Source organism: Bos mutus, chromosome 7, assembly GCF_027580195.1.
Source record: "Bos mutus isolate GX-2022 chromosome 7, NWIPB_WYAK_1.1, whole genome shotgun sequence".
NCBI classification, from domain to species: Eukaryota; Metazoa; Chordata; class Mammalia; order Artiodactyla; family Bovidae; genus Bos; species Bos mutus.
The window spans coordinates 88,875,088-88,895,356 of record NC_091623.1 but is presented as its reverse complement, the minus strand read 5'-3'; the positions used below and the strand labels follow the sequence as shown (position 1 = coordinate 88,895,356).

The following is a 20,269-nucleotide window of genomic DNA, read 5'->3' as shown; positions in this document are numbered from 1 at the left end:
TCCCTGGGATTCACACAGTATATATCAAATCATTACATTATACACTTGGAACTTACACAATGTTATATGTCAATAGAATTGGGGAAAGAAGACTTTTGGTCTCTCACCATACCTTATTTTGCCTTGTTTAGCCCACTCCAGTAACTACTTAAAGGCAGAGCTCAGGAATAGATATGCCCACAGAATTCCCCCAACTCTCACTTTATATTATTAGTATTTCTTCCTTTTGCTTAAATAACTGAAAATCCTGCTATGTCCCCCCCATCTTTTTTTTTTTTTGTGCAAGTTACCACACTTTTGCATTTTTCCTTAAAAGCATCGACTTGGATTTAACCTCTTCCAACAGTCCTGGTGCTTCTCTTTTGTGTAAATTACCATTTGCCAGTCTCTTCTGAGAAACATTTTCTCAAGGTGCTCTGTGGGAAAATAGATCTGAGCCAAAATGAGTTTTAAAAATGCTATATAAAACTGCTATACTCCTCTCCAAGATTCATAATATATGTAGGTAGATTAAAACCTCTGAGAAGTCATACAATAAACTTGTCTAACTGAGGGTTTCCCTCATGGTTTTGAACCCTCTTTGGTTGTTATGTACAGACCAAGTGTTTTGTGAAACTTATTTCGGAAAACACTGGTCATTTGCTGAGACTTAAGTGAATAATCTTTGTATTAGTCAGGGTTTTTCAGAGAAACAAAACCAATAACATCTATTTTTATTATTTATTTATATATATGTTATTGGTTCTGCTTCTCTGAAAAACAAGATATGTGTAAGAGGAGATTTATTATTGGAATTGGCTCACTTGATTATGGAGGCTGAGAATTCCCACAGTCTACTGTCTACATGCTGGAGAACCAAGAAAGCCAGTGGTATAATTCAGTCCAAATCTGAAATCCTGAGACACAAGAGCCAGTGGAGTATGTCTTGTGGTCCAAAGCCTGAAGAACCAAGACCTCTGATGTCTGAGGGCAGAAGATGATGTATAGTCCATCTCAAGGAGAGAGAAGATTCACCCTTCCTCCACCTTTTTGTTCTATGCAAGCCCTCCGTAGATTGGATGTTGCCTACCTACATTGGTGAAAGGGATCTTTTCTCAGTCTACCAGTTCAAAGGCTAATCTCTTCTGGAAAGTCCTTTGCAGACACATCCACCAATAATATTTCATCAACTATCTGGACATCCCTTATCCTGGTTGAATTGGCACAAAACATTAACCATCACAATCTTGTTTTCCTCATTTTGTTTTTTTTCAAATGGACCACAATCTATTTATGTTTTTGTTGGGAAATTTTAGTTCAGGTTTGGGCATGATTTCCCTTTAGTTTTCCTTTAAATTAAAAAATTTTCTTTTAATTTTTTTTTTTGTAAAAAGAATATATTGTAGAATATTTAGAAAATACAGGTGAGGGAAAAGTCACAGTGGAAACCATTATTAACATTTAGGAGAAGATCTTTTTTTCTTTAAAATATATGTCTCAGCTGGATTTTTTTTTCTATGGGTGATTTTTAATTTTAAAAATATTTTAATTTTATTGGGGTATAGTTGATTTACAATTGTGTTAGTTTCCTATGTACAGCAAAGTGATTTAGTTATACATATATTCATTCTTTTTAGGATTTTTTCTCTTATAGGTTATCACAGAATATTGGGTAGAGGTCCCTGTGCTATACAGTAGGTCCTTGTTGATTATCTGTTATGTAGTGTGTGTGTTCAACCAGATTTTTATTCTTAACATTTTGTTGAACAATTTTTTTAATGTTACTAACTGTTCTACAACTTCATTTAAAGTGGTTGAATGATACTCTATTTTTGTTTTTTTAAAAGCAGTTCCCTGTTGTTGGATGTCTAGGTTTTCCAATTCCTTGCATAAATGATACTCACAGTGGTTTTGCGTAGGGCAGGATAGTGCTCTGGTCACAAGCATAGACACTGGAGCCAGACAGCCTGGTTTTAAACTTTGGCTCCAGTGCTGATTAGCTATGTGACCCTGAACAAGTTAGTTAATATCCCCAACCTCACTTTTGTCAGCCATAAAATGAGGCTAATAATAGTTCCAGTCTTGCTGGCTTGTTAAGAGAGTAAGTTAAGTGCTTAGAACAGTGATAACACATCAGTGCTGTCACTGTTGTTGAGTACTTGTGCACATATACATTATTTCTATAGAATTAATTCCTAGAAGTAGAGTTGCTAACTGAAACAGAAAGTAACATAATAATAGCTATTCCTTAGATATTTTATGAGTTCCTGCAACAAACTGAACATTCTGTGTTAGCTTATTTGTTGATGATGTGCTTCAGGAGTGTGGCAGTAGGTGGGACAATCAAAGCCTTGCCCCTCAATCTCACTTGCATTCTAGTGATGTTCAAGATTATATCAAGTTTTAAGGTGTTTAGATGACCGACTGAAAAAACTAGGGTGGAATGGGTGATGCAGGGAGAGAAAGGGGACCTCAATAGACATTTTATTGATTTGGGCAATTTCAGTCGGAACTGGGGAGAGGCATATTTTGTTAGGAGAAAGGCCAGGGTGAAGCACCTGGACATCCAGGGGTCAGGCTAATGAAATGTTACCTGATATTCCAGGGACCTGGGATTATTTCCTGCATTATTTTCACATTCCCCTCCTCCAATTTTAAGCTTTTTTTGTTCAGGCACACATGTTCTTTGCAATTTATGAATCACACAATTCACCTATTTCCTATTCTTTATACTTCCATGGTAGAAAATGAGCTGCTGGCATGGTAACCAAGCAGCCTTCCTCCTCTTTTTGTACTTCATCACTCTGCTCTGGTCAGACCAACAGCTGCTTCTGGGCAGCAGAACCCTGATGGCTGTTTGTTTTCTGACTTACTGGCCAGCCAGCAAGTGGGCACGTGGTCCTTGTTGGAAAAGCACCTCCTGATCAGGCCTGAAAATGAGAGACAATCTTCTATCTCATCTTTACAGTTTTAATTTCTTGTCTATCCACTGCAAACAATTCTCTGCTTCATCTTTGTTTCTTTTTAGATTATGTCCAGTATGGGTTTTTTTTTAAACTATAGTAATAAAGACAGTAATGAGCTACTTTAGTATACTGCTTTCTGTTTTTCTTTTGAAGTGTATCTTTGTTTTTAGCCTTTACATTAATTTTGTACTTCTTGCTTTTAGTATAGCTTTTTAAAATTGAAGTTTACTTGATTTACAAGATTGTATTATTAATAGTTTCAAGTATATAGTATACTGATTTTTTTTTGCAGATTATATTTCATTTGTAGGTTACAGGATATTGAGTATAATTTCCTGTGCTGTACAGTAAATCTTTGTTGCTTATCTCTTTTATGTATAGTAATTTATATATTTTAATCCTGTATTCCTAATTTGCCCCTTTCCCCTCATCTTTGGTAACCATAAATTTGTTTTCTTTGTCTGTGTGTCTGTTTCTGTTTTGTACATACATTCATTTGTATTATTTTTTAGATTTCACATGTAATATCGTATAGTATTTGTCTCTCTCTGTCTGACTGATTTCACTATGCTAAGTCACTTCAGTCATGTCCGACTCTGTGCGACCCCATGGACGGCAGCCCACCAGGCTCCCCCGTCCCTGGGATTCTCCAGGCAAGAACACTGGAGTGGGTTGCCATTTCCTTCTCCAATGCATGAAAGGGAAAAGTGAAAGTGAAGTCCCTCAGTCGTGTCCGACTCTTATCGACCCCATGGATTGCAGCCTAACAGGCTCCTCCGTCCATGGGATTTTCCAAGCAAGAGTACTGGAGTGGGGTGCCATTGCCTTCTCCGGACTTATTTCACTAAGCCTAATATTTTCTAGGTCCATCCATGTTGCTGCAGATGGCGATTTTTCATTCTTTTTTATCACTGGGTAATATTCCAGTGTGTGTGTGTGTGTGTGTGTGATCTTCTTAAGTCAATCATCTGGGCATTTGGGTTGCTTCCATGTCTTGGCTATTATAAATAATGCTATTGTGAACATTGAGTACATATATCTTATTGATTTAGACTTTTCATTTTTTGCAGATATATATGCTGTTTTTTAAATTTTGATAACAGCTTCATCAAGATATAATTCATATAACATACAGTTCACCCATTTAAAGTATACACTTTAATGGTATTTATTATATTAGCAGACTTGGGCAACCAACAGTCAATTTTTGAATATTTCTATCACTTCTCCCCGATCCCGTATACTTTAGCAGTAATTCCCCCATTATTCCTATCCACTCACCCCGCCCCCTGCCCCCCCACCCCCAGTACTAGACAATCACTAATCTACTAATCTACTTTCTGTCTTTATAGATTTGCCTATTTTGGAATCATATAATATGTCTTTAGTGACCCACTTTTTTCACTTATTATAATGTTTTCAAGGTTCATTCATGCTATAGCATGTCTCAGTATTTCATTCATTTGTATTGCTGAATAATATTTCATTGTATGGATGTACAAATTTGAGACCATTTTGCTATTGTGAATATTGCTGCTGGGAACATTCAGAAACAAGTTTTTGTGTCCATGTGTGTTTTATTTCTCTTGAGGATGGGATTCCTGGGTCAAATAAAACCTATGTTTAACCTTCTGAGGAACTATCAGACTGTTTTCTGCAGCACTTTACATTTCTATCAGCAGTGTATGAAGGTTCCAGTTTCTCCATATCCTCATCAACACTTATTATATCCTGTGTTTTGATTATGACCATCCTAGTGTGTGTAAGGACTTATCTCATTGTGGTTTTGATTTGCATTTCTCTGATAACTAATGATGTTCAGCATCTTTTTATGTCATCATTGGCAATTTCTATATCTTATTTGGAGAGTTCTATTAAGATACTTTGCCTATTTTATATTGGGTTATATGTCTACTTATTATTGAGTTGTAAGATTTCAAGTTCTTAATATATTCTAGATACAAGATGTTTATCAGACATATGATTTACAAAGTTTTTCTTTCATTTTGTATGTTTTCTTTTCACTTTCCTGATGTCCTGAAGCACAAAAGTTGTGAACTTTGATGTCTAATGTATTTTTTGTTTGTTTGTTTGTGCTTTTGGTGTCCTATCTAACAAATCATTGCCTAATCCAAAGTTGTTAAGATTTACCCTAATGTTTCTTCTAAGAGTTTTCTAGATCCAGCTCTTACATTTAGGTCTTTGATCCATTGTGAGTTAATTTTTGTATATGACGTTAGGTAGAGATCCAATTTCATTCTTTTGCATGTGGATATCCAGCTAATTGGGCTTCCCGAGTCGATTTAGTGGTAAAGAACTCACCTGCCAATACAGGAGATGTGGGTTTGATCCCTGGGTCAGGAAGATCTCCTGGAAAAGGAAATGACAGCCCATTCCAGTATTCTTGCCTGGAGAATCCCATGGACAGAGGAGTCTGGTGGGCTCAGTCCATAGGGGTCACCAAGAGTCGGACACAACTGAAGCGACTTAGCAAACAAAGCACATCCATTTAATCCTAGCACCATTTGTTGAAAAGACTATTCTTTCCCAGTTGAATGGTCTTAGCATCCTTTCAGAAATTAGCTGACTATGAATGTGAGTGTTTACTTTTAGACTCTCAGTTCTATTCTGTTGATCTGTATGTCTATCTTTGTGCTATTACTATGCTGTTTTTAGCTTTGTAGTAAGTGTCCCAGGTGGTTCAGTGGTAAAAGAATCCACCTGCCAATGCAGGAACTGCAGGAGATGCAGGTTTGATCCCTGGATTGGGAAGATCCACTGGAGGAGGAAATGGCAACCCACTCCAGTATTATTGCCAGGATAATCTCATGGACAGAAGAACCTGGCAGGCTACAGTCCAGGGGGTTGCAAAGAGTTGGATACAACTGAGTGACTGAGCATGTATGCACATAAGTTTTGAAACTGGGATACCTGAGTTTTTCAACTCCTTTCTTTTTCAGGATTGTTTTGGCCATTCTAGATCCCTTGCACTTATGAATTTTAGGTTCAGCTTGTCCCTTTCTGCAAAGAAGCAGCTGAGAGTTTGATAGAAATTGTGTTGAATTTTGGAGGAGAATTGTCACCTCAACAGTATTAATCTTCTAATTCATGAACACTGGAGGTCTTTCCATTTATTTAGGTCTTCTTTAATTTCCTTCAATTGTGTTTTATAGTTTTAAGGTATAGGCTTTGCACTCATTTTGTTAAATTTATTCCTAAAATATTTAATTCTTTTTGATGCTATTGTAAATGGAATTTTTAAAATATATCTTTTGGATTGTTCACTGCAAGTATACAGAAATACAATTGCTTTTGCATACTGACCTTATGTTCTGCAACCTTCTTATACTCCTTTATTTATTCTTCTAAATTTTTAGTGGATTCCTTGGGATTTTGTATGTACAAGATCATATCATTTGTGAATAGAGATAGTTTTATTTCTTTCTTTCCAATTTGTATGCCTTTCATTTCATTTCCTTGCCTAATTGCCCTGACTTGCCACATTAATATTATCTTTCTTATTAGCGGTATTTGATACAATTGATCGTTCCTTCTTTTTTGCAACCTTCTTTTCACTGGGCTTTTTGGGCACCACACCCTTTCTCATCTCTTTTGTTGGTTCTTCTTCTTCCCCCAACTTCTTAACCATTTCTTGCCTGTAAATTCCAGACCCTAGTATCCACTTGCCTACCTGACAACCCCACTTAGATATCCAAAAGGCAGCTCAAATTTACCATGTCCAAAACTTACTCTAATCATAAATGAAGTATTTTGTGGAAAAAAGGGAGACAAGAAATCAATTAATATTTACTGAATATTTATTATTAACACTATTCATTATCTTGTTTACAGCACATGTCAATTCTATGATTCTCAGGGGTCATGAATCCTGGTCAGTTTGATTCCAGGGTCTGAGCTCCTTCCTAACATCTCTACTGTATTTCCTTTAGACACATTGTGTATAACTCAACTTTCTCTCCTCCAGATTGTCCTTTGGAGTAGTATATGATCACTCAGAAAAAGAAATCTCACAGGATCTCTGGTGACTGGCCTCAGAAGTGCTTATAAGCCATGCAGTGCCTCTGGAGCTGCACCTTCCCTTTCCTCTGTGTAGTGGAGACAAAGACGTCTCCAGTGTGAAGGCAGGTGGTGGGAAAGCCTACTTTGAGTGTTTGGCAAGTTTTTATTGGTTACTTTCCCTGGTGGCTCAGATGGTAAAGCGTCTGCCTACGATGCAGGAGACCCGGGTTCGATTCCTGGGTGGGGAAGATCCCCTGGAGAAGGAAATGGCAACCCACTCCAGTACTCTTGCCTGGAAAATCCCATGGATGGAGGAGCCTGGTGGGCTACAGTCCATGGGGTCGCAAAGAGTCGGACACGACTGAGCGACTTCCCCTCTTCCTTCCCAGGTTAGAGTTTCTCTGGCCTTGAGATGTACCTCCTGCTTCTCAGAACTGCTCTGATTTATTTGCTGACTGGATTCTCCATCTTTATTCCTTTTTCCTTCTTGTCTCGTCTTCATTTGTTCAAGAATTATCAGCCTTTCTGGGTTTGTGTAAGATATCCCACTTTATTTGCTTTCCCAGTTCCTGACATTGAAAATTTGTTCAGCATCTGTGACTCATCTATGTCAGTACTTTCCTTATCAAAATATTAATACTAGTTACCAAAAAAAATTACTTGCCTTTTTAAATAGCCCTGATAACTCTATTTTCTCTCCCAAATCTTTAACAGAAGTGAAAATGTCCAAGATGAATCTATTCATGTTGGGAATACATTTTTAAAATATATTTTATCCAAATTTAAACAAGTAGTACCTACAATCTCATTTGGCCCCCATGGTGTATGTCCCAAGGCAGCTAAGAAAGCTGAGAAAATTGGTGGGGTCAATTTGTTCATGTTCTTATAGCCTGTTGAGTCAGAGCCAGTTCTGTTCCCAGTTGAGCTGGTTTATTCTGATAAGGTTTGCGTTTAGGGTGTGCTGTTCACTGCAGGATGAGGTCCCACCCCCAGGTTTTGCCTCTTGGTGCCCAGAGGACTGACCCTTCCCAGAAGTCCCCTCACTGGTTCCTTATTCCATGTGCTGGATCTTTCCTGATCCCCTTTCCCTTTTGGAGCTAACCTAGCTTCTGTCTTTTCCCATTCTAAGTATCAACCAATCATGAGGCAGAAATGGTACTGCACCTGGAGTCAGAACTGGATTGAAGACTAAGGCTTTTGTGGTTTTGGGTCACCTCTCTGAGCATCATAGGGTGATCTCTAAGGGCATTTGCAATTCTAGCCTTCTCAGGCTTTATGACTCTATTTCTCTGAAAAGTGAACCTGGACTAATATCTGAGTAGTTGGCTTAATATGCTCTACCAGGGAGGGCAAATATGTAGCTTCTCTTCCATCTGCTTACCATTATCTCATCACTGTCATGTGGAACCCAGTCATGACCTCAGACTTCTCAATTCAGTATCAGTTCAGTTCAGTTGAGTCACTCAGTTGTGTCTCACTCTTTGCAACCACATGGACTGCAGCACCCCAGGCCTCCCTGTCCATTACCAACTCCCAGAGTTTACTCAAACTCATGTCCATTGAGTCGGTGATGCCATCCAACCATCTCATCCTCTGTCGTCCCCTTCTCCTCCTGCCCCCAATCCCTCCCAGCATCAGAGTCTTTTCCATTGAGTCAGTTCTTCATATCAGGTGGCCAAAGTACTGGAGTTTCAGTTTCAGCATCAGTCCTTCCAATGAATATTCAGGGCTGATTTTCTTTAGAATGGACTGGTTGGATCTCCTTGCAGTCTAAGGGACTCTCAAGAGTCTTCTCCAATACCACAGTTCAAAAGCATCAATTCTTCAGCACTCAGCTTTCTTTATAGTCCAACCCTCACATCCATACATGACTACTGGAAAAACCATAGCTTTGACTAGACAGACCTTTGTGGCAAAGTAATGTCTCTGCTTTTTAATATGCTGTCTAGGTTGGTCATACCAACCTTTTCTTCCAAGGAGCAAGCATCTTTTAATTTCATGGCTGCAGTCATCATCTGCAGTGATTTTGGAGCCCAAACAAATAAAATTTCTCACTGTTTCCCCATCTATTTGCCATGAAGTGATGGGACCAGATACCATGATCTTAGTTTTTTGAGTGTTGAGCTTTAAGCCAACTTTTTCACTCTCTTTCACTTTCATCAAGAGGTGCTTTAGTTCTTCTCTTTCTGCCATAAGGGTGGTGTCATCTGCATATCTGAGGTTATTGATGTTTCTCCTGGCAGTCTTGATTCCAGGTTGTGCTTCATCTAGCCTAGCGTTTCTCATGATGTACTCTGCATATAAGTTAAATAAGGAGAGTGACAATATACAGCCTTGATGTATTCCTTTCCCTATTTGGAACCAGTCTGTTGTTCCATGTCCACTTCTAACGTTGCTTCCTGACCTGCATACAGATTTCTCATGAGGCATGAGGCAGGTCAGGTGCTCTGGTATTCCCATCTCTTTCAGAATTTAAGTTTGTTCTGATCCACAATTCAGTATAGTGTGCAAGTAACTACTGCCAGTGGATCACGGTTGAACTGTGTTTAATCTCCCTGTCTTCCCTCCCACTTCTAGCACTTCAAGCTGAGGGAGGGACTAGTGGTGACCAGGATACTATAGAGGTTAAGAACGTGGGTTCTTGGGTTCAGCTCCTTATATTCAAATCCTGTCTCTACTGCTCCCTTTCTGTGTAACCTTTGGAAAGTTACTTAATGTCTCTGGGTCTCAGTTTCCTTATTTTGAAACATGGGACATAATAATAGCTAAACATCTTAGGGTTGTAGAGAGGATTAAATGAAATAATATATATTTTAAAAAGTGCTTGGAACAATGCCTGGCACATGTAATTAAAAAAATATTAGCTATTGTAATGATAATAGCCATGATAAGAATTTGAAAGGTTGGTAGAGGAAAAACTCTTGAATTGGTAGGGCTTGTAGTATCCTTGCAGTCTTCAAAGTAGTCAAATATTCATTCCCTCTCTGAGTGTAGAATGATCCTGTTTAAAATGTCATTCCTTCCTTCCTTCATTTATTAGTAAAAATTGGAGCCTTCTGTGTGCTATGCATTCAGCCAGGTGTCTAGGATATGACAATAAATAAGTCCTTTTCAAAGGTTTGTCACCTTGTTTGGGATGAAAAACAAGTAAAAATGTGGTTACAGTTTTCTTAATTGCAGCGATTGGAGTTTGCACAGGGTCTTTAGGGAGCACTGTGTATATACGTGGAGTTTCTTTGATGATAGTGTTAAACCTGGGTGGGAAGAGAAATATACTCAAGTCCTCCAGACATGGCTGGCCCCTTACCAGTGTTTCATAGGCAGTGAGTGGACCGCTTGGGGAATAGTTAATACCTGTTCTCAATGGTGGCACATCTCAGGGGCATGCTCATGCTCCTTGGTGCATTCAGTCACTCAACTAATAGCCCAAAACTGTTCCCACTGCTCATTGAGCTGTCCCCCTGTCTCAGTTGCAGCTGATAGAGTTGGGGAGCAGAAATGTGAAGACAGATGGAGGAGCCCTGATTTGCAGCTACATTGTAGTTGGATCTCTGCAGAGTTGAGTGCCTCAGGAAAGCATGAATGTCAGGCTTATCAGGGACTTGGAAAAGGTGATGAGTCCATCCCACTGCCTGACTCAAGATATGGCAGATCCGTTTGCAGCCATAGACAGTGATAGTATGGAATGTGGGTGGGAAAAAAAAGTACCCTTGTATGGCTGGGGGTGGGTGTTTGTGCTGTGACCCATCCTTTCCCCTCACTGGTGTCTTACAGCAAACAGCTATTGTGTGACGTGATGATTGTGGCAGAAGATGTCGAGATAGAAGCCCACCGTGTGGTCCTGGCAGCCTGCAGCCCCTACTTCTGTGCGATGTTCACAGGTATGAGGGACAGACAATAAACCCACACGTGTGGGACTGCAGTCCCAACTGGGAGAACGTTGAGGGTGGTGGTGTGAGTGGGGGAGGAAAGAGAAGGCTCCACCCTGAGGAGCTTTTATGTGCCGGATTCTTTGCTCTGCACCATGGAGGTACCAAGAATTGTGATGGACTCATAGCCTCAGCCAGGCCTGTTGAGCATGCAGCCCCTATTGCAGTTCTCTCTGAGGAACAAAGGTAGAATCACAGTCCATGAATTCTCAGACTTTGCTGTGTATTGTAATCATGTCGGGGAGCTTGTTAGAAATGTAGACTCTTGGGCTCACCCTCAGGCTTCTTCCCTCTCATTTTGCAGTTTGGGGACACTGAGACTGAGAGAAGGAAGGGACTTGCCTGAGGTCACCCGGTGAATGAGGGGAACTTGGCTTCTGGACTCCCGGCCCAGGGCTGGCTGGCCTAGCTGTTTCACATCTTGTCAGTCCTTTGCCATTTCTTCCAGGCAGGGGCCCTGAGCCTCCTCTAGCCTTTTTACAGGAGTGTTGGGAGAGAGAGTGGCTCAGATAGTAAAGAAGCTGCCTGCAGTGTGGGAGACCTGGGTTCAATCCCTGCGTTGGGAAGATCCCCTGAAGAAAGAAATGGCAACCTACTCCAATATTCTTGTGTGGGCAATCCCATGGACAGAGGAGCCTGGTCTGCTACAGTCCTGTGGGGTCGCAAGAGTCAGACATGACTTAGCTACTAAACCTGGGAGAGAGTTGGGAGACGTGATGGCGGGGCTTGGGGTGGAAAGAGTAAAACAGAAGTATATTCACCATCTGCATTCTGTCTCAGCACCTTTGCCAGGTTTCCAGGGAGTCCCTGTTTTCTGGACATGTCAAACAGCCTTGTCCATCTGTTGCATGTGTGTTACTTCTGAGCCCAAATTCCCTTAAACCCATGGGCTGAGCTTCCTGACTGCAGTGCCTCGCAGCGCCTCCCCTGAGCCAGGCGCAGGCGGTGCTGTATCTATCATGGCTGACTGAAGGCCAGCTGGCCCGAGTGTGGCCCCTGGATGAGGTCTGCTGTCCCTTCCACATGTTCACCCGTACCCTGTGCTTCCTCTGAGTGTGGTCACTATCGTTCTGCACTCCTGTTTCCTGGTGTCTGCGGTGCCTATGCTCTGGAGTCTCATGTACTCACCGCTTATCACCCTGCAGTTTATACTTCAGGTGCCACCTCCTCTCTGACCACCTGAGCCATAGTTCCATACTAGGTCTCCTTCTACTCCATAACTCATCTCTTTTTCACAACTCATCACTATCTGAAAATCATATTGATTAGTTGTTTAAGTATTTTTTTTACCTATGTCTCCTTATTGGAATATCAGTTCCATAAAGATTGGGATCTTGTTAGTTTTGTTTGTTTCCGTATCCTGAGTACCTGGTACACACTAGCACTAAAATATTTTTTAAATGAACAAAATGTCTCCCACCCTTGATTGTGAGTTTTTGGGCGCTCAGGGACCATGTCTTGTTACTGTCGAATCCTTAGTGCCCACTCCAGGGCCTGGTGTTTAGGAGACAGTGAACAACTGAAGGTTAAACGAATGAATGTGGGATTGCTAAGGATGGGTGAGTACAGGCACATTTTTCCTGAATAGGCTCTTGTCCTTTTCCTAATATAATACACAGCCTCTGCTGGGCAGGAGTGGTTCTTGATGGGTGGGTGGCGGTGGGGGCTTAGAGCTTGTTATTTGAGAGTTCCCCATATGTGTCCTCTCTTGGCTCATCATGTGAAGGACTGATCTCAACCTGGAGCATTGCTTTTGCTAAGTGCACCAAGCCACGCTTACCTCACTTTGAGCCTTGTACTAGGAATTCCATAATGCAGCCTGGAAAAACACCTACTTTCATTACCTGGAAATTTTGAGCCACTTCTCTTTGAAGTAGTCTCAAACTCTAGTAGTAAGGCTTTTATTTCTTTATTTCCTTGTCTTTCATCCATCTTTCTTTCTTTTAAAATAATTTATCTTATCTACAAATTTAGTTGCAACTTCAGTAAATAGCTCTGCCAGTCATTTTTCTCCATGTATTTGATTTAAAAAAGTGCAGTATTGAAAGAGGAGTCCACTTGCAATTACAATGAATTATACTTTTGGCTCCATTTTTTTTTTTTTTTTTTTTTTTTTGGCTAATGAACTTGCCTCTGGGTTCATGGAAGTGCCTAAGCAAAAACAAAGTGATTTTAAAAAGGGAGAGAAAATATGCTTCTGGATCAGATCTTGGACTCTAGTAATTGAAAGGAGAAGAGATTCAAGAGAAGAAAGCAGTCTAATGTGTGGCCCAGCCCATGGCTTCCATAGAATCTGGTTAATATCTGTCCTCCTATCCTTTCCTTCCATCCATTGTCTGTCTGTCCATCCATCCACCCACCCATCCACCTATCCATATGTTCATCCAAACACTATTCATATATGTTCATTACAGAAAAAAAAATAGGATAAGTAATACTTGATTAAAGTGTGTACACATTTTGAATCCTTGTGAGACATGTGTCTCAACTCCACAACACTTGAAACAGTTGTACCAGCATATGCTTCCATCAGCACTGTATCAGATTTGTATATTTTTTCAGGCCCTTTGATTTTGCTTAAATATTGGTAAACAGGTACAAGAAAAAAGTAACTGCAAAATTCTGTTCTCATTATCAGGTTCAGCTTTAAAATCCATAAAATTAATAATGAAAAGGTCCAGCTGATTCATGTTAAGTCTGTTTCTATCGGCATGTTTAAGGCCCCAAAGAAGAGAAAATATATATGGCTTTCTTCTGACTTGAGTGGTGTGATTAAGATCTTTTATTCAGGCTTAACATGTTTTTATTTGTTTATCTGCTGAGTTCATATTGCCCAAATGTCTGTCGATGGTTCCAATTATCAGCCCTACTCCTTGACAGTGTCCTTCCCATAACTTGGAATAAATAGGAAACTGAGGTGTGAGTGTCCACAGGAGAGTGTCCAAAGGCAACCAGCCTGTGAGAGGATCTGGGATGGGCAGTCACCTGAATTGCAGTCTACTCCTTTAGAACAGTGTGATTGGAGAGGCCAGCAGGGCTGACCCTGTCCTTTTCCCTGAGTATGGAATACTTAAGATTCCCCTCAACCCCTTTCTCCCCATCTAGCACCTCCATTCTAGGGAAAGATAATTTCCCCAAAACAGCCCAGTCACTTTATTCCCTCTGTTTTTAGCGTGCCCTTTACTATGGGTTCTGTGTACCTATAGTATTGGTACTCCATACAGATCCCTACATATCATCCAGGATTTTAAAAGCAGTCCCATTTTATGCTATTAAAAGAACCGAGTCCTAAAGAATATGTGGGCTCAGGAAAAGACATGTGAGCTCCATCCCACAAGAAGCCCTGGGAATAAGCTGTCTAGTGTATTGATATTACACACTGAGGCTGATTAGATTGGCTTTTTTTTTTTTTTTAAGAAAAGTTGCTTTTAGATGCAGGTTGATATTCAACTGGTGTCTTTGAATATATGGTGACTAGAAATGAGGAGAGTCAGGAATGTCCTGGAGGTAAGAGGCAAGGGACTTGGAAGGAGTAGACACCAACCAGCCACAAGCAGAACAGTCAGGGCCAGGCTCTCTTACTCACCTTTAGGCATGCACTCATCACATAGAACCACTGTTTCGGGCTTTCTTCATGCCTGACTCCACCAAGCCTTGGACCATGTCTGTGTTCTGAGTGTCTGAATGATGTATTGATGTCTTTGAAGATCTTTGCATATCGTGCAGTTTAGCATGACTTAATCCAAAGCAATGGAGCAGTGAGGGAGGGAACACTAGGGAGTAGAAGCTTTTCTTTGTATTAAGAGGGCCTTGAGGGAGTAGTCAGAGTAGGTAGGGTCTGGCCTCTGAGGATTTTGCCCCTAAGGAGTTAGAAGTTGGGTAGAACAGTTCAGGGGGGTGGAGAAAAAGGAAGGTCAGAGTCTGTATGGGATTGAGGAGAAATGGTCTGGTCTTCCATGTTTCTTTTAGAGTTGGTTACCTCAGGGCAGAAGCTTACAGTGTCATAGGATTTCTTCTTCCTGTCCCTAACATACCACATCAAAGTCAGATGTCCTTTTGTGGCTTAAGTGTCCTAGATTTGAGGGTGATGGGTGCGGTAGTCATGTCTAAAAATATGTTGCTCTTGATATAGAAATGGTGACTTTTTTTCAAGAATTGATTTGGATGTCGTTCAAGCCTGTGTTGCAGAGAAGGCAGTGGCACCCCACTCCAGTACTCTTGCCTGGAAAATCCCATGGATGGGGGAGTCTGGTAGGCTGCAGTCCATGGGGTCACTAGAGTCGGACACAACTGAGCGACTTCACTTTCACTTTTCACTTTCATGCATTGGAGAAGGAAATGGCAACCCACTCCAGTGTTCTTGCCTGGAGAATCCCAGGGATGGGAAGCCTGGTGGGCTGCTATCTCTGGGGTCGCACAGAGTCGGACATGACTAAAGCAATGCAGCAGCTGCAGCAGCAAGCCTGTGTTGATGTAGTTCAACACAGGCTTGTGTAGTGCCCTGGAAAAGAGACTACTGTTCAGACACCTACCAGCATCCAATTACGTGCAACTGATTTGACCAAGATGGTCTGGGGTAGACTTGTCTGCACTTGGCATAGCTCAGTCTTGAAATTTCAGATCTTCACTGAAGAGAACCACTGGACGGAAATTTTTTTATGAGTGTTCATAGAGGACGTTTGGAGTTGTTGATGCAAAGGCCTCTTTGGTAAGGATTAAACACAGGGTGGTAATGGCACCTTCATTAGGGGATGGTGTGGTATCTTAGAAAACCATCATGACCTGACTCCAGCAACTGATAGGTTTGTAAGCAGTTACTTAACCTCTGTGATCTTGTTTTCTTGTTTTTGAGACTGGAATAATAACAGTAAAACAATAATAACAATAAGCAGGGAACAGATACAGGTAAGGGAAATAAGATACCCAATACAGAATGAAATTGTGAAAGTGTTAGTTACTCAGTCATGTCTGACTCTTTGTGACCCCATGGACTGTAGCCTGCCAGGTTCCTCCATTCATGGGATTTTCCAGGCAAGAATACTGGAGTGGGTTGCCATTGCCTTCTCCAGCTGATCTTCCCAACCCAGGGATCGAACCCGGGTCTCCGCCTTGCAAGAAGACTCTTTGCTATCTGAGCCACCAGGGAAGAGCACCCGACACAGAATAGGTACTTAATAAAGCTAACTCTTATTATGTGTAGAGCCCGTCATAGTTTATACAGCTCATATGGATGTGTGGGGAGGCTCTGATACCTGCTGCCCTGGTGGTGGTGAGAGTTGACATGAAACATCTCTGGCTACATAGGCATTTCCTTCCCGATTTGGTACTCCACCTGAGGAGAAAGACCTCTCCAGGTGGAGGAAGGCTGAGATTCCAGGGAGGCTGGGTGCTGGGGTGATCTCCAGCACTGCAGCTCTGCTGAATCCTGCTGCTGCAGTTCTCACACTCTCATTATCTCCTTTGAATGTCGCACAGCTTTGGCATAAAGGCAGGGCCAGGAACGTCCTTATTTCACAGGAGACAGAGGTCAACCTTTTGCAGTTATCTGGCATAGATGGCTCACCTACAAACCTTACCTGCAGGAGGCTTGGCTGGGATTCAGCAAGGTGGCAGGTTATTTCTTTTCCTCATGTGATGCTAACATGTGGCACAGGTCTCAACTCTGGCCAAATGAGTTGGCAGCCTAGATATCAGGACTTAGACAGATGAAGGTTAGGGGTGAGAGAGTATAATAGCCATCCTAACACCCAGGCAGGATCATTGTGCAGAAGGTAAGGATCTTCTGTTTTCTTTTTACCCAGATCATGAAACTAAATTTCAACAGTAAGGATTCAATTGAGGAGTGAAGAAGAGTTCTGTAACACAAGGACTCCTGAATGCACTTTTTATTCCCTTTGCTGTACAGCTTTGAGGGGTGGCTGGTGGTCTGTGTCTGGCTCTTTGGAAAGACCTCACAGCCATTCTACCATTCCTTTCTTGTTCCTTTGGCTGAATAATGGGGTTGGGTTTCTATCAGCAATCTAGGATATGAGCCAGTGATTTTCTAGCCCTCCTGTCTTATGCGGTGGTGAAAGATTTTCCCCCATGGCTCCTCAAGATGCACCTCTTCCCCCCTTTGGGCAGTCTTCCACCTAAAAAGAACTCTGTTGTGCATGTGAGCTTCTCTGGTGGCTTTGACAGTAAAGAATCTGCCTGCAGTGCAGGAGACTCAAGTTTGATTCCTGGTTTGGAAAGATCCGCTGGAGAAGGAAATGGCCACCCACTCCAGTATTCTTGCCTGGAAAATCCCGTGGACAGAGGAGCTTGGCGGGCTGCAGTCCATGGGGTCACAAAGAGTCAGAACAACTGACACTTTCACACTTTGGTGCCTGTGATGTGCTAGCTAGGTTGAGACTATGCCTTGCTCTCCTGGGCTCTCTATGCTTCTTGGAGACTTCTAGGTGCTGGTCTGAAGGTAGAGTCTGAAGATTTAAAGAAGTTTAAGACGTAGTCCCTTAGTCTAGCTGCCATCGTCTTTCACCCAGTTTACTGCAGCAGCCTTCTAATTTGTCAACCTGCCCCCATTTTGTTCCGTCAGTCCCAACCCATTTTCTACACTGTAGCTATAGTCATATTTACTAAATAAAAATCTAATGTATTCCTTACTTGCTTAAAGTCTGTCAAGGGCTCCCCATTGCCCTTAGAATGAAGTCTAAACTTCTCTGCATGGTGCACAAGGCCCTCAAGTTGTCCAGAGCCTGCTTGTATCTTCAGCCATCTCTCCCCCTTCCTCCTTTTATATGCTGTGCTTCTGCCAGACTCAAATTTTTGTGGCCCCAGAATAGGTCAGGTTCATCAGTCTGATGAAAACAATGGATTCTTTCCACAAAAAAGTAAATATGTGCTCCTCTATGCTCATTATTTTGCATACAGTTCAGGGTAGAGGAATCCCTGCCTAAGAACCTTTTAAATTAAGTCTCCTTTTCTAGCATTTAACACATTTTGAAATTGCTGGTTTACTCATCTTTCTACTAGTTTGAGCTCCATGAGGGCTGGGAACATGACTTGTTCACCACTGTGTCCTTGGGCCTTGCCCATAGGGACTGTTTGATACTTGCTTATTGAGTGAATGAACAAACAAACATCTGCCCTTGCTAGGTAGATCAAGATCTATCTGGAAGAACAGGATATGATGTTAACAGAGGACAAAAATGTTCAACTGACGTTTTCTTTCTTTTTCTCTTTTAAATTCAAGTACAGTTACTGTTACAACATTATATAAGTTACAGCTGTTCAATAAAATTCACAATTTTTAAAGCTTATACTCCATTTATGGTTATTATACAATATTGACTATATTCCCTGTGTTGTACAATATTAATTTACGTTAAAAATATTTATTTATGATTTTGGCTGTGCTGGGTCTTCATTGCTGCACGGGGGCTTTCTCTAGTTGCAGAGAGTGGGGCCTGCTCTCTAGTTGTATGTAGGCTTCTCAGTGTGTGGCTTCTCTTGTTGCAGAGCACAGACTCTAGGCGCATAGGCTTCGGTATCTGTGGCACGTGGGCTCAGTAGTTGTGGCTCGTGGGCTCTAGCGCACAGGCTCAGTAGTTGCGGCACACGGTAGTCTTGCTCTGCGGAATGTGGGATTCTCCTGGACCAGAAATCGAACTGGTATTACCTGCACTGCAAGGCAGACTCTCAACCACTGGACTACCAGGGAAGCCCTGGAGCTTATTTTATCCCTAATAGTTTGTACCTCTTCATCCCCTCCCCTCTTCCTTCTCCACTAGTAACCACTAATTTGTTCTTTATATCTGTGAGTCTGATTCTTTTTTGTTATATTCACTAATTTGTTGTATTTTTTTATATTTCACATATGTGATATGGTACAGAATTTGTCTTTCTCTGTCCGACTTTTTCCACTTTAGCATAATACTCTCCAAGTCCATCCATGTTGCTGCAAATAGCAAAATTTCATTCTTTTTAATGGCTAAGTAGTATTCCATCAAATATACAGACCACATTTTCTTTATTTACTTATCTGTTGATTGACACTTTAGTTGCTTCCATATCTTGGCAATTATAAATAATGTTTCTGTGAATACTGGTGTGCATGTATCTTTTTGAATTATTGTTTTTGTTTTTTTTTTGGGGGGGGATGGGATATACAGCCAGGAGTGGAATTCCTAGGTCATTTGGTAGTTCTATTTTTAGTTTTTTGAGAAACTTCCATACTGTTTTCCACAGTGGCTGTACCAATTTACATTCCCACAAATAGTGGTGGGAGGGTTCCCTTTTCTCCACATCCTCACCAGCTTTTGTTATTTGTGTTCTTTTTGATGATAACTGTTCTGACAAGTGTGAGGTAATATCTCATTGTGGTTTTGATTTGCATGTCACAGATGATTAGTCGTGTTGAACATCTTTTCATGTACCTGTTGGCCATCTGCATTTCTTCTTTTTTGAAAGTTCAGAGTCTGCGGTGGCTGGGCTGGGCCTCTTGGGAAAAATCAGCAGAAGAGGGCTCTTGGGTTAATCTTGAAGACAGAGGGACTTACAGGGCTTATGTTCTGTCCTCTAGAAATATTTTGTCAAAGTAGCAGAGGTGAGTGAAAGAGCAAGAATGAAGAAGCCTTTGATGATTTCTCCTTCTTCAGAATTAACTATAGTCTGTGGACTTATGAGATGTCAAGAGAAAGCCTCTCTTTTTTCTTTCTTTCTCTGCTCCAACAAGTATTTAAGTGCTTGTTATATGTCAAATGGGCTTCCCTCATGGCTCAAACAGTGAAGAATCTGCCTGCAATTCAGGAGACCTTGGTTGGATCACTGGGTTAGGAAGATCCCCTGGAGAAGAGAATAGCTACCCACTCCAGTATTCTTGCCTGGAGAATCCCATGGACAGAGGAGCCTGGCAGGCTACAGTCCATGGGGTCGCAAAGATTTGCACAGGACTGAGCTACTAACACTTTCACTCTTCACTTTATGAATACTTTTGTCAAGGTCATTAGTTAGGGTCAGGTTTAAATTATAGAGGGATTTATTAAAAATGACATGAGGTCTAAAGTTAGGCCAAAGGTTGAAATCCCAGCTCTGCCCTCTTACTAGCTGTGTGCAAATGCCTCTTGATATGCCAATTCTATAATTTATAAATTGCAAGCAATATCTCGTACCTCCTGGGGTTGTTACAAGGACTAAATGAAATAATGTATGTAAACCCTGAGGGTCTGGCATGTAGTAGCAACTATTATTACTACCACGTTCAGGGTTTGTTTAAGCTGACATCTTTGTTTGATGCAGTAATTTCTACTGGTTCACAGAGATATTAAATTGGATTTTACAAGTCCTTATGATTTATATTAATCTAAGTCTCCAATTTCCTATAAAGGAAATTTA

At 41.2% G+C, this 20,269-nt stretch overlaps 1 protein-coding gene and 1 non-coding gene across 3 annotated transcripts in view; both read left to right on the top strand.

Moving 5' to 3' along the window:
• Window positions 1–20,269, top strand: part of KLHL3 (kelch like family member 3) — a 127,085-nt gene that overhangs the window by 20,829 nt on the left and 85,987 nt on the right. For both annotated transcript variants that reach the window (XM_070374383.1, XM_005891693.2), the window contains exon 3: window positions 10,740–10,846. In XM_070374383.1, the coding sequence (XP_070230484.1) occupies window positions 10,740–10,846 (107 nt within the window). The remainder of the gene's footprint in view (window positions 1–10,739; window positions 10,847–20,269) is intronic.
• Window positions 7,142–7,213, top strand: TRNAR-ACG (transfer RNA arginine (anticodon ACG)). Its single transcript has one exon. It is a non-coding gene; the product is annotated as a tRNA-Arg (tRNA).